Source organism: Hydractinia symbiolongicarpus, chromosome 3 (assembly GCF_029227915.1).
Source record: "Hydractinia symbiolongicarpus strain clone_291-10 chromosome 3, HSymV2.1, whole genome shotgun sequence".
Lineage (NCBI taxonomy): Eukaryota > Metazoa > Cnidaria > Hydrozoa > Anthoathecata > Hydractiniidae > Hydractinia > Hydractinia symbiolongicarpus.
This window is the reverse complement of record NC_079877.1, coordinates 13199675-13214104: the sequence shown is the minus strand read 5'-3', so window position 1 is coordinate 13214104 and position 14430 is coordinate 13199675. Positions and strand designations below refer to the sequence as shown.

Sequence of the window (14430 nt, the reverse complement as noted above, 5' to 3'; positions counted from 1 at the left end):
ATTTTCTGATTCGCGTATGTTTTTTGTAAGCCAGTTGAGCTAAACTGCGTAATTAAATTCCTTTTTTATAAATTGTTAGAAGCATTAATTAAGCAATAATTTCCTTCGTGTTAATTTCATGGTCGTTAATTTCCTGGAATAAGGTAAAATAATTCGCCAAACATTTCGGACAAAAAATTGTATTACGGGAGATTACTGTTCACCAATTTCGTGTAAAATAATCCCGAAAATGAACTAATTATGGAACACTCTGAAAACGAAACAATTTACCAAATTAACATTTCATAATTTTAGTCACTATAATGTGTAAGCCATAACAAAGTTTATTTTCTGAAAGAGGTCAAGCGATAGCATTTCTTGCATTGAGACGATTGCGTAATTGCCAACGCCAGACAGAGGAAGCGAACGTGCTTCCGCCAAACCCTATACACCTCAAGTCCCTCTTATGACGCACTTCCCTCACTAGAGAAAGAAATAGAAACAATAAATAAAGAGTAATTATAATCAAAAAATACTTTCCAGTTTGTCCATTGAATTCAAATTGAATTCAATGGGTGATTTTCTCCTTTTTCTGCATTTACTCCTGAGATGAAAGGTTAAGTAAACCAAATAATTATGTTATTTTTTTGACATAGTTGAGTTTTGTGTTTTGGAATGAAAGAAAATCAAGAACTATACTTGACTTCCAGTTATTTCATAGCACATTACCAACTAGCTCTAAACCCAATAAATGTGGCTTTTCTGATGTGAGTTTATTCAAACAAAAGTTTAGTGTCTTCACTACGTTAATACACCAATCCGACATCTTCCAATAAATTCAAAAAGGGGCGTGAATGTCGGATTGGTGTATCAATTTAATGTTAAATAACGATAAATCAAACCACTTCAATGTAAGGTCACATTTAGCAGCAGCAACAGTAATGTCAGTCTATGTGTTTTTTCAAGTAAGTCAGACCTTGATACTACTGAATGTGCTTCAATTAGCTAAGTGAAAAAAAATCTGAAAATGTTGGTAACAAATTAATTAACCAAAGTGTCCCGGCAACTTCAAACCCCGTCCATATTGTTTTTGTTTATTTCAATTTTTAATAGGAAGATAAAAACCATGATCGTCTCGCCGAATTTTTTTTGTTGTGTATTTTATGTCTCTCGGCTACTCTATTACCCAAATCAATGATTATATAAGGCTATTATTGACTTGGCTCCGAAAACAAAACACAGAAAAGTCCTAGGAACAAGGTTGATAAATTTGTTTCGACGCAATTGGTTGCGTGTTTCTGTACTTGTATGAAGTACTTTCTACTTGTCAATAACTCAAAAAGGGATATCCTGTGAAAAAAATACACCTTACCTTACCTTACAGTTCAAATTACTTCTTGTTTAGGGTTTTGTAAACAAGGATTTCCCTTTTGCTTCAATAAGCTCGTAACTTTCGCTTACGTCGTTTATGCAAAAAAATTTAGAAAAATTCGCAATCGCTACCTAACAATTTTTTCTTTCAATTTAAGCACAATATCTTAGCTTTTTTCTTTTCATATTTTTAGTCTAGAATGCAACCTTTTCAAGAACAATCTTTATGTCATAAAACCTACTATTTTCATGCAGTTATTATTATTATTATTATTATTTCCACATTTTCATGATAGCTACTTAGTGTTGGAAATACTGCATTGAGCGTGGGTCCTGTTTTGAATGTATTGAGATACATCAGCAGTGACTACCCAGTTTCTCACTCAATACATGGTTTGATCCGCACATGTGGTAATTAAATTTGTTAGGCATACACGCGTTGTAAGATCATTTTTAACTCTTTATCTTTTATGACCTCTGATTTCACACAAACCTGTCCTCTGAAGAGTCAGTAAGCGGAACAAATTTAAATTGACATGCAGTTTTAATTTAGAAAATATGACGTCCATGGCATCTTTTCTGATATTAGGAACAGCGGTTGGCCGCAACTGCGAATTTATAACAGAGTCAAGGCGCAGCAGCCTGCTAGGAGGCTTTCCACTATGGCTTGTCGAAATCGTTGTCAGTCATGGTTTATATAGTGGACTATTGCACCCGTCCTCTTTCAAAAAACTTGCTACTCGTCTGCTGCTTTTATTCTTTTACTTTCACTAGTTGGAAATATTACTTATCTGATTTCCATGCTTTAAAAAACAATTCTGTCTATCTACTAAACACACCTTTTAAAATTTTTAAGATTAAAAGGTTAAAGAGAAGCTCTCTCTTGGTTATCGTAAGTCAAGAATATTATTTTGATGTTTCCAGTAAACACGATAAGTACATCTTAAACCTCATTTAGCCACCCCATACAAAAATGTTGCAGGGAAGGTATATAGATACTTTGTTGTGAAATATAGTTATTTATTTTTTTCTAAATATAAAAAAATCAATTTGTTTTGAATTAACTTTTTAATTACAACTTCGGTCGTAACTGCGGCCATCAACAGGCCAACACAGATTTTTCGGACGGTCAATTAACAGATATGGTAATTGACTTATATCTTATATTGACGAGTGCAGTGTATAAATCTGTCTTTTGAAAAAATGTGTAGATGTTTTTTTCTCTCTCTTAAAATTTATTTGTGGCTTCCACAAAATAACGTTCGCCTCTTCTTTAATCCCACGAAGGGAATAACAGAGTAAATATACGTTACCGGCATCCAGCATAAAAAGTCTGGTTGGATTAACAAGAGAGATTTGGACAAAAAAATCCGATCGAGAATACACTTCATCCAATATAGCCCAACACAAATTTTATCATTTTTTTAAAATTTTGTTAGCTCCCAAATACTTATATTTTTTGTTTGATTTATCATTTTTTTATTAATATTAACTTCTTCTACTCCGTTTACGCCATATTGCATTACGCAAATATTTTCACTCGCTAAAAAAATTGGCATTATAATTCACATCTCAAGGTATTTGTTATTTTTCATCCGAATGAAAAGAGAAGGAGAAGAGGCGGAAACACTCGAGTATACTTAAGTTATGCTGCGTGAGTATAATTTTTTCAAAGATGTTTTTGTGATAAAACATTGTAAAGGGAAGTACTATGTTGTCCCACTTCATACTGCGTTTTACAAATAAACTACTAAGCTAAAAAAGGTTGGCATCGTTATCAACATCTTAAGGTATTTGTTATTGTTTTTCGCGGTATTTGAATAAAAGGGATGAAGTTAAATAGGTTCCGTATGCTGTGTTTACCATAAGGTTCGTGTAAACAAACTTGATAACGGAAAGTAGTACTCGAGTACGCCTAAATATATCCTTGTGAATACCTTTGGTGTTGTCATATTGCATAGACTTTTGATCCATATGAATTTTCCCATTTTATTTGATCTTCTGGGTGATTTATCAGGTACAAAGAATTTAATTGTTTCTGTGTTTTGCTAATGGTCTCTTTTAATTCTTAACAATATCCAAACGTTCCAAATATCGTGAATGTGGTCAATGCTGCACCAACTTATAATATAATTGACTATCACGATATTGATGATGATGTAGATATTTTGTTAAAAAATATGTATGCCATTGAACTGAAAAAAAAGTAAAAATGACCATCGCCAAATTAAATGTACGCAAAAACTCGTACGAATAAATTTGATTTTAAAGCGCTGATGAAGAAAACATGAAAAGATAGTTGAATAACCCTTAACACATCCACTTGAAGGTTAACACGAAAAATATATTTTGAATGAAAACAGAAAAGAATTGTGTCGAATTAAAAAAAATTAAATTTCAAACATGGCTATTATTAAAACATCTCTTCTATTAGCACAAATTTCAAAACAGCATTTAAAATTGGAATTAACAAAAAAATCTTACCAGGGTTTTCAGTCTGGTGGTGGTGGTGCAACAATACCTTGTCGAGCAATGCATAATACAGGTATTATGCATGTGGTAGAATATATTCTTTACGTTCGATAAGATCATCTAAGACATACTTAAAATCATCTGAATGACTACTCAATAAGCCTCGTTTCCAAGTTATTTGGCCTCAAAGTTTTAAGTGCACTGAAACGGCTTCGTTGATTTAATATAAGATATTGACGTCAAAATCTTAATATTGAGGTCGCGCCGTAACGTCAGATAATTTAACATTTGAGACATAACTTTTTCGGCTAAATCAAAGAAAAATGAACACATCCACTTTGCCTGTCACAGACATACAGACAGACACACTTAACGTATTATTATATAGACTAGTCGATAAAGCCCGTGGAAAAATCCACTAAGGTGCAGAAGAACAATGGAAATATAGGTTGCTTTAGAGTTTTTGCTGACGTCAGCAGTGCATATACAAAAAGAAAATTGGTTAAATTTAGTTATTTGTTGTCTGTAATGTGTAGAGGTTAAAACGCTGTTCAAAATAATGTATAGTATCGTATGTTTTTGACAAACACCTAAGGAGATATGAGGGATTAAAAATTTTGCTGACGTCAGCAAAGTCCCTACCAAAAGTTTCAAAAAAATTTCTACACAAATTCGTACACCTGTTGCATTCATCATATAGATCTTGAAATGCTGATCAAGAAAATGTATAGGATCATGTACTTTTGATAAACGGTCGCAGAGATATTAGGGCTTGAAGGTTTTTTGATGACGTCATTAACCCGTCCATTCCGAAACGGACTCGGTAATCCAGGTTTGAAAAACTTACCCAGATTGGTCCGAGGTAGTCCCTAGTTACCCACGCAGGAGATAAGACATACTTTGAAGGGATTAATTTTTGCGGGGATTAAATATCGCGAATTTCGCGAATTTAGGCCATTTTCGCAAAATTAAGTCCTCGGGAAAAATTTGAAAAACAGCCATTCGCGAAAATGAATCCTTGCGAAATATTTAAAAATAGCTCATTTGCGAAATTAAATCCTCGCGAAAAATTTGATTTTTTTTCTTTTTTTAACGTATATATTATATATGTTATATATTATATACGCTATATTTCCGAATCAAAACATTTTTAACACGTAGCAAGCCAATTCGTTATGTAAAAAGTGCACGAAATATTTTTCCTCTTATTGATTTTTAGTGGATGGAAAACGTCTGGAATTACTGGTGCAGTTGAAAAAAAGCTGGTAAGTCTTGATTGTCTTGATCCATTCAATGACATTGATCCAATGCTTGATTTTACCGTCAACAACGATGGAGTGAGAGGAATAACCACTTTGAGTGAAGAAGAATTAGGTATACGACATTAAAAAAAACAAATGATGATGATGACGATTCAGACTCTGAATGGGAATGTGAAGAAATGAAACGTAATGCATTTGATGCCTTCATTATTGACGAGGCTACGATTGATAGTTTTTCGTTTTTTTTGTCTATGGTGAGGTGAATAAAGATGTTACATCAATGAAAAAAATTCTTCTTAATATCCATCATTCGCGAAAATAAGTCCTCGCGAATTTTTTAAAAAAGATCCTCTTCGCGAAATTAAGTCCTCGCGAAATATTCAAAATAGCTCATTCGCGACAATTAATCCCGAACATTTCGCGAATTTTCGCGAAATTTAATCCCCGCAAAAATTAATCCCATTAGAGTACTGTTTTCGACTACTTTAAAGGACAATAAACACATCCACTTTGCCTGTTGAAGACAGAAAGAAATGCAGACGGGCGTAGCCTATTATTATTAGGCGACTAGTCGATAAACCCGTAAAAAAGTCGACTTAAGCAGAAAAACAATGCAACCTTATCGGGAAAAAATTCGTCGGTAAAAAGGGAGGAATTTGTTGACTATAAAAAAAGTTTACCGACGAATTTAAAGACACATTAGGGCTTCCTACTAACTATAATTTTGCTTAATTAATGTCAAGAAGTACAAGCTATCACCAATTTTTATTGTGAAATAGAAGTACCCCTGTTATTAAAATTTTGCTTGATTGATGCGCTTATAAATACAGTTAAAATCTCTTATTCTAGATAATGAAGATGGGGATAAAGATGAGGAGGATTTTAACAAGCCATCATGATCAAGTCAGCAGAATCGGATAGTCAAGAAATTGAGACGAAAAGTCGGTCAAGCAAATTTGATTTGCAAGTAACTGACGAGGCCGCACTAATTTCAATTATACTACAGTATTCTCTTTAATTAGCGGACACTGTTGGTACACGAAAAAAGTGTCCGCTAATTAGAGGTGTCCGCCTTTTGGAAAGTTTTGCTATGTAAGCTGAAAATTTGAAGAAAATGCGATTTTGTATACGGAATGTGTAACTTAAAAAATTAGCGGGTACCGTGCTGGATTAGACACGAAAAAAGAAGAAAACAACTAAATTGAACGTAATATAACTTTTTTTAAAAAATAACAAACATCAACATCATAATATCAACTAAATTAACGAAAAGATTTTTTAAAAAAACTTTACTTGAAGAAAATTTTTTTTAATAGATTGTTATTTTAAGTTCCTGACTCGAATAATTTCAAATCTGTCTTTTTAAGTGAGGATAAAAAAGTTCTTTCTTCTATATTGAAATCTTTCAAGTTTAATAATCTATCAACCATGGTCAGCGCTTTATGCGTGGTGATCTTCTCTTCAACGTCATCATTTTCAAAATCTTTATCACCCTCATCGGATGAAACCTATTCTTTACCAACTCCAGATTCTTTACGGAGATATTCTACCACACAGTTTTCTACTCACTCTCCAATCTACTTAATCATTGTTGATTGCAGACAGTGAACTACACGTTTCAACACAATGCAGGCATGAGCCATCATCTAACGAGGTGGACGGAAATGCAATAGCAATAATAAGAACTGATTCTTTACAAAACGAAAGCATTGTTAGACACATGCCACAAAACATATCAAAAATATGTTTCATGTTCTTGTAAGTCCCAAACACTTTAATTACAGCTGAGGATTGTGGAAAGAGGGTTAATCGTGGGGGTGGATATGGTCTGGAAATACCAGTTATATATAATTTTATGGGCAACAAAGGTTGATTGACTGGCTTGCGAAGAAAATTGAGGCTGTAAAAGCCGAAATTTCTTGTATAGTTTCGAAGTGTTTAAAATAAATACTATAAAATTATTCAATTTTTCTTTATTTTTGTATGCTGCTCCCTACTTTTTGGACTGTCCGCTAATCAGAGTGTCCGCTAATTGAGTGTCAGCTAATTAGAAAGTTTTTTATGAGACTTTAACCAGAAAACGGCCGGTGCATGGGCAAAGTGTCCGCTAAGCAGAAATGTCCGACTTTTAGAGTGTCCGTTAATTAGAAAGAATACTGTAGATTGATTAGGCTTATAATGTATTATACTTATTATACTTGCATTATATTATAAAGCTCACTAAAGAAAAACAAAGAAAAACGTTTCTCTTAATTAAGTGCAGTACATAGATTGTTTGATACTTTTGTTCTATTAAAAAAATGAGGAAAAAACTGGCCCTGTCTAAATATTTTTTCCGCAAATTTACATATTTAGGTCTTTTTGTTTTTAAAAGTGGGTCAGAAGAGATAATTTGTAAAAAGGTTGCAAAAGGAAACAATTTACAAGATTTTAAAAAAACATCCCAATGACAAAATTAAGAGTAAATTTAAAGGGGCTACGAACCGGTTAAAATGCTCACATTCCGTATATCCCGCGTACATATTAAAAATCCGGCAAACGCGTTTTTTACTCGCTCAATATTTTTTTTCGAAAAGTATATTAGAAAAAAATATTTCCCAAGGCTCATTCTGGATGAAAACAAGAGCAAGTCTGAAGAAGATAAAAATTATATATATATATTATCGAGTCTGTAAATTACATAAATGTCGGAAAAATAGCTATTTTTGTTTTTCGCCGTCATCAGCTCGACTTTCGTGTACGTCACTTAAGTCGAAAACCAACAGCCGTTCCGTAGCACCTTTAAAAAAAGCCTTTACAGACGCGAGTCGTATGCTTGACTTAGACAATCTCCAAAAAGACGAAATCATAAACTGAACATATTTTCAGCAATTTAGCGCATGTATGATCTTTCAAGATACGCAATAATAGCAGTAATTTAACACTGAAGTGTACATCCTGTGTAAATATTCATAATAAATAAGTAAATAAATAAATAATTGTGCAAATAAATAACTGAAACTTAGGAAAAGAAAAACAAAATCAAAGAAAACTCGATCATTCTTTCCTTTTTTCTTATCTTTCATATAATTCTGATTTTTCTCTTTCTCTCGCTTTAATCCCTCTCTCCAATTTGAATTTTCATTCTTCAAACCTGAAAATTCCAGAGATACCTTCTATTATTCGAATCTCTCTATAATTCAACAAAATTTCCTTTTCTTTGGATTCAAATTCGAGACAGACAGTTGCAGATTTCAGAACAAAAACGGATTGCAACTATTACACAATCCAGCATTTTCGGATATTGAAGTTACACAAGAAGTTTCAAAGATGGATATATTTTCTCCGTTAGATAGATATTACAGGTTATTATATTTCTTCAAATATACAAAAATGGCGGGAGCAAAAAGAAGGCACGAGGTTACTTATCATAAACCCCCGTTTTTAATAAAAAAGCAAGAGAGTTACAATAACATTAAATACTAGTCGTTAGCCCATGGAAAAATCCACGGGCTTGCCCGTCCTTTTTATACCGCATTGCGTGCGTTTCGCTACTTGCGCAGCTAAGCTACCACTTTGCGTGACAAACAGACAGACAGACGTATACGGGTATTTTAATATAGATAAATGTCCAATGAAGTTTGTTTTAAGAAGAATTCCAAAGGTATGGTCCCCTATGTCTAATTGAAAATGTTCTAGATTTTATTAAAAAAATTTGGTACTATATAATCATTTTTTAAAAATCTGGTATTATATTTACGTTGTAAATTGAGTAGTAAACATTTTTGGTGTTACGTTCTGTTTTATTTTATACATAAAAAGTAAAACTTGATGTATATTCAATAGATAGACGTTCAAAGCCCCAATTTGAAGAAATAAGTGTTGTTTTGTGCATGTCTGTCTAAAGCAAAAATTGCACGACAAGCTTGCTTTTGTTAATTATAAATTTTTTTTTAATTTATTTACATTATTGCTTGCCCAACATATGTTACAATATGATAAGTAACTGCGTATGAAAAAAAAATAAAGGTTATTAAGCAATGGAGATTTAGGTATCGTTTGGTCTTATATTATATTCCTAAGTTTTAGAGATTTTACTCCCAAAAGTATGTATGTGTTTATACTGAGTATTAACTTAAGCGCAGAAACTTTCACCAATGTCGCAAAATTTGGCCAAATTCGCGAAAGTTAATTTTTGCAAAAACAAAATTCGACCCAAGAACAGTCTTTTTCAGCTTTAGTCTTATGCTTTGATATTAAAAGAATACGTTTTGAGGTTTGATCATTGAAAGGTTATCTTTTCGTGAAAGTTAATGCTTGCTAAATTGTTAAGATCATAGATTCGCGACTAACGTAATTACTTTCTAATCGGTAAAAAAGTTGGTCTAAAGTAACCGTATTTTGGATAAGTGACTAATATTTATATTTATCACTGACTTATATTCATATAATACAGACTAAAAAATTCTACCCACCTGTTTTCATTGACAAGGTGGTATATTTCAAAATAAAAATTCTCGTTATTAACATCTCGTTATTAATTATAAAACATATACTCGCATCAACACACTTTGTTCAACAATAATTTATCACACATCACTTTTATAGGTCCTGTTAAACTGGTTCTAATCAATGAATAATAATTCGAGACTGAACAATTTAACAATGTGAGGTAAAAGTTGTGGACAATCTATTAATGTTTGCAAAATTTTATTACAGTTTATCGAGCATTTCAGAAGTTGAAAAAAAAATATCAGCCTACCACACCCAGACTTTAGGGTTTAGCACAAAAGTAGGAAATTGCGTCGTCATTGTTTAAAGCACCTAAAAATAATAATTTCGTATGTTACCGTTTCTAAATGTTGGATAATTGGACGTTATATTCCATTACACCAATACAAAAAAGGAGGTTTTTTTTAAATTTATCACGTAGATTTCCAATACTTAATGTCACGAACATCTCTTACCATATCAAAAACACACAAATAAACGCCCAAAAATATATAGCAAAACCCACAATTATTTTATACAAATTATCAAATGTAGCTTTACAAAATTAATTCAATTTCTTGAAAATCTTTCAGTCGACTAACATCTTTATCTTTGCGTATTATCGTATTCGGCAGCTTTCGAATCTTTTTTACATTGTCTTTGGAAATATTCAACTCCTCGCAACAAACTTGCATAAAGCAATCGAATGTCAACTTTTTTTTGTCGAGTTCGATTTCAATAAAATCTTGCTCATCTGAAGCAGCATTCCGAACTTTCAAAACTAGTTCTGAATCAACGTCATTACCTATTTCCTTCAGTTGTTTACTTTCGTTAAGTATATCATTTTGAAAGGAGCCATTCGTAGCTTGTGGCTTAAAAAGATTATTTTGTCTGCCATTATAAGGAAACACAGGATTACTTAAATAATTTGGAACAAATTTCTTCTCACTTGGAATTGGTTTAAACACGCTATTATTGTTCATCTCTTTAGTAAGATCTTGTACCTCTTTTTGACAAATTTGCGAAGTGCTCGACTCCTCGTGGTTATTAAATAAGATTTCTTTCAGTTCTTTATTTAATGCAATATCGTACGCAGTCTCACCCTTAAAATTTTTTAAATCAGCATCGCCTCCATTATGCATGAGAATTTTAACTAGGGCGGTGTGACCACGTTTAGCAGCCCAGTGTAAACATGTCCATCCGTTCATTTTATTTTGTGAATTGATATCGGCACCACTTCTAAGCAAGTTGAGTGCAGTGTCTACTTCGCCAATGCAACACATTTCTCGCAGTTTTTCATTCATTTCCTCAGAAAAATCCATGTTTTTATTTAAAAATCTATAAAAAAGAATTATATACTGAGGAATTTTAATACTTCATGAGACAAATTTTTGACTGCTAATGCAACCTTTTTGATAGGAATTTTTTTGAGGCAGCAAGAATTTCTAATTAATTTTTAAATTGAATAAAACATATGTTTGGGCACTTATACCAATGTCACTGTTTGAACTTCTGAAAAGTAAAAACCTGCAATTTATAACAAGCACAAATTTCAAAAACAGGAAACTAAGATTATAAGTATATACTTTCAATTGCCTGAAAAGTTAAGAAAGTATTAACCCTATATTCAGGCCAGGGTATAGGGGGGCGAGTGTAGTCTCAGATGTGGGGGGGATGCTTTACCCCTTTACCCCACCTTCCCTTGTATTAGGTTACAACTTATAAAACTTGGTACGGATGATATCTGTCACATGGCAATTAAAAATGTCAACAATTTTTTTGCTGAAGTCAGCATTTTTATTTTTGATTTTGTGTAGCTTTGTGATAGATTTTTATTTCTTTTTTGTATATATTATAAATAATGTCAATTATATGCAATTACATCCTGTAAAAAATGTAAAAACATATTTTCAAACATATCATCATCATCATTCTCGGCTTAATGTCCGTTATAACCTCCTGCCAAGTCTTTCTCGGTCTGCCTCTGGGCTTTGCCCCAGGAACTATTAAGTCTCGACACTTTCTTACCCAATTATCCCCCTCCATTCTTTCCAAGTGCCCCAGCTAATTCAATCTTCTTATCTGGATAACATCTTTAATTCTATGGACACCTAGCCTGCTTCTTAGCTCATCTGAACTCTTTCTGTCTCTTAGACTGGCGTTACACATCCACCTAACCATTCTCATATCATTCCTTTCTAAACGGTCAAGATCTTCCTGCTTCACTGCCCATGTCTCGCTATTGTACCACATAACATTTCTTACACAGGCCTCATACAACCTACGTTTTAACTCAATTGACAAGACGCTGCTAGTCAACAAAGGAAGTAACTCTCTGAACTTTTTCCAAGCAGAACCTATCCTGCAAGTAACACTTCTTCCAACACCCCCTTCACTGCCCAACATATCACCTAAGTAACAGAAGTTCTCAACTATTTCTAACGAGCCACTGTTGTACATCATTGAAGCTGGAAATACTTCATTCTCTATAATCTCACCTTTGCAACGCTTGCATACAAACTGAATGTCAGCTCTTAACCTTCCACCAATACTACTGCACTTCTTATGTACCCAATGCTTGCAACTCTGACAAAAAATTGAGTTATTACCAGCCCCTTTCCTGCAAATTCCACAAGGCCACTTTCCAACTACAAGGTTACACTTGATTGCAATGCTACTAATCATGACTTTAGATTTTGCTGCATTCACTTTAAACCTTTTTTTCTTCGACTTCATTAAGAAAACCAAGTCATCTGCCTACAATAACTTCTTCTAACATTCGAACAAATAACAAAGGACAGGACCCTGATGTACGTCAATGTTTACACAAAAAGAAGGAATCGGTAATCCTGACACGACTTCTAGCATTGCTGTATATAGACTGTACCATCGTAACTAGCCACTTGCAACCTGACTTCTGTCTATTAATAATTCTGAATGTGTGCACGCATATTCAGCATAAAGAAAAAGTTCGCACTTCTATCATCTTTCTGCATACTCAATTCACACATTTTCATAACACCTACGAAAATTTTCATAACACCTACGAAAACAAATATCTTGTTAGTAAAATATTCGCATACATGCCTTTACATTTGTGGTCTCTTTTTCTGAAAGCTTTCTATTGGCTCATTGAAACTTTGGTAATGGAAAGCTGGATTAATTATGCAGAAAAGGTTCCCTGGATTTTTTTGTATAAATTACTGATTAGCGAATTATGATGACAGAAGGTAAAAAATATGCATTTTTTGAATGATTATATAATTACTAATAATTTCATAACGTTATTAGAAAAAAAACCCGGGAACCTTTTCAAATTTAATTTATGCTGAGTGTAATGGTGGAAAAACGAGGAGTCTGCGACCACGCATTCGGAAAAAGAAGCCATTTTAAAACGTACCGTGAAAAAAAATGGTGTGTTTATTTCATTATATTTTCTTTTTGGAAAATCAACGTCTCACAAAAATAACACCACCAAATAAGTCTTAGGGTTTTTCTGAGCCTACTCATCAAGTGACTTTTTTCCTTAACAGTAACCTTAAGACTTTCTACAAGCATTAGTAGTTCTGGATTTATAGCCAACAGGTACTTTGAAAAGCCTGGTGTTAAAAGAGTTAGCTAAGGACTTTGTTATCACAGTGTCATTCCTTATAGACCTTGTTTAAATGATTGCATTTTCTGCGGTATTGTCCTGTCCAGATTAAGAACGCTGCTCGGATTATGCATGGCAGCTTGCTCCGTTTATAAACAGGGCAGAAAATATATAATCTGGGCAACATAATTAGGACAGGCCGACTAATGTACAACAGTTAAAAAAACGGACATAATTGGGGCAGGCCAGCTTATGTACGACACCTGTTATATTATTTGGCACTTATGTAGGACAGTTAAAAATTATTATTTGGCACTTATAAAATGAACAAAATCAGGCAGGCTGGCTTATTTACAACATTTTAAAATTATTTCTTACTTATATATAGAACAACATAATCAGGGCAGGCTGGTTTATGTGCAACACTTTTGAATGTTATTCCTCACTTATGTTCTATAATGACCGCTTTTATATTGACCGCTTTTATATCATTCGTCATCACTTCTGACAAGCAAATAGCCCTGGTGGCAAAGTTGTTGTTGTTCTCAAATAAAACGAAATTTTGTGACAACTACTAAATTTTAACATTTGCAACAGGCCCACTAAACTAAACAGGCCCGCACTTCTTCACCACCACCACTTTACTTTTCTTTACTTCATCTTTTTGCCTGCCATGCAATTGCTAAAGCCAAAAGGGCTTACCACAAAAATTGTAAACATTTAAAATGGTCTATATTGCTAGCTAGTGAAGCTACGAAATACGCTGTAAACCCATTGAGATGTTAGAAAAGTGCAACTATAGCTTAGCTGGCTCTTGCAAATTTACCCCCAGGATTTACCCCCAACTAAATGTTAAAATAGTAAATACGAGGAATCCTACATCAGTGGTATCCTTTAATGGCCTCCTTCAGTGTTATTATTTCATGACTTTCTGCAGTTTCTTCTTTGACTTGGACTAAATTTACTGCAACTGCATTTGATTTCCTGGAACTAGGAAGGGGCACATCGCACTGCAACCAGCGAAAACCGAGAAGCCCCGGGGTCATTAGAGTCCAGGGTAGTTCCGCGCAAAATCATATTTTTTTAGAAAAAGTGCTGGAAGTTTATTACCGATTATTGACCTTTTATGATTTATTTCCCCAAAATTGATTTTTTTGTGCACACATACGATATATGCGATGGCGAAGGGTCAACCTATTTTTTACCATCTTGTCAGTTTAAGATCTTTTATGGAAATCTTTAAAAAAAATAATAAAACCTTGAAACTTTTGTCGGAAAACATTT

At 33.3% G+C, this 14430-nt stretch overlaps 1 protein-coding gene across 1 annotated transcript; it reads right to left on the bottom strand.

Annotated features, from left to right (window-relative positions):
- Positions 1–8396: 8396 nt before the first annotated feature.
- On the bottom strand, positions 8397–14193 carry LOC130635821 (ankyrin repeat domain-containing protein 40-like). The gene is made up of 2 exons (XM_057445309.1): positions 14027–14193; positions 8397–10892 (listed from the first exon to the last, which is right to left on the bottom strand). Exon 2 carries the CDS (start codon positions 10874–10876, stop codon positions 10112–10114), a length of 765 nt encoding a protein of 254 aa, XP_057301292.1. The 5' UTR covers positions 10877–10892; positions 14027–14193; the 3' UTR covers positions 8397–10111.
- Between the last annotated feature and the right edge of the window lie 237 nt (positions 14194–14430).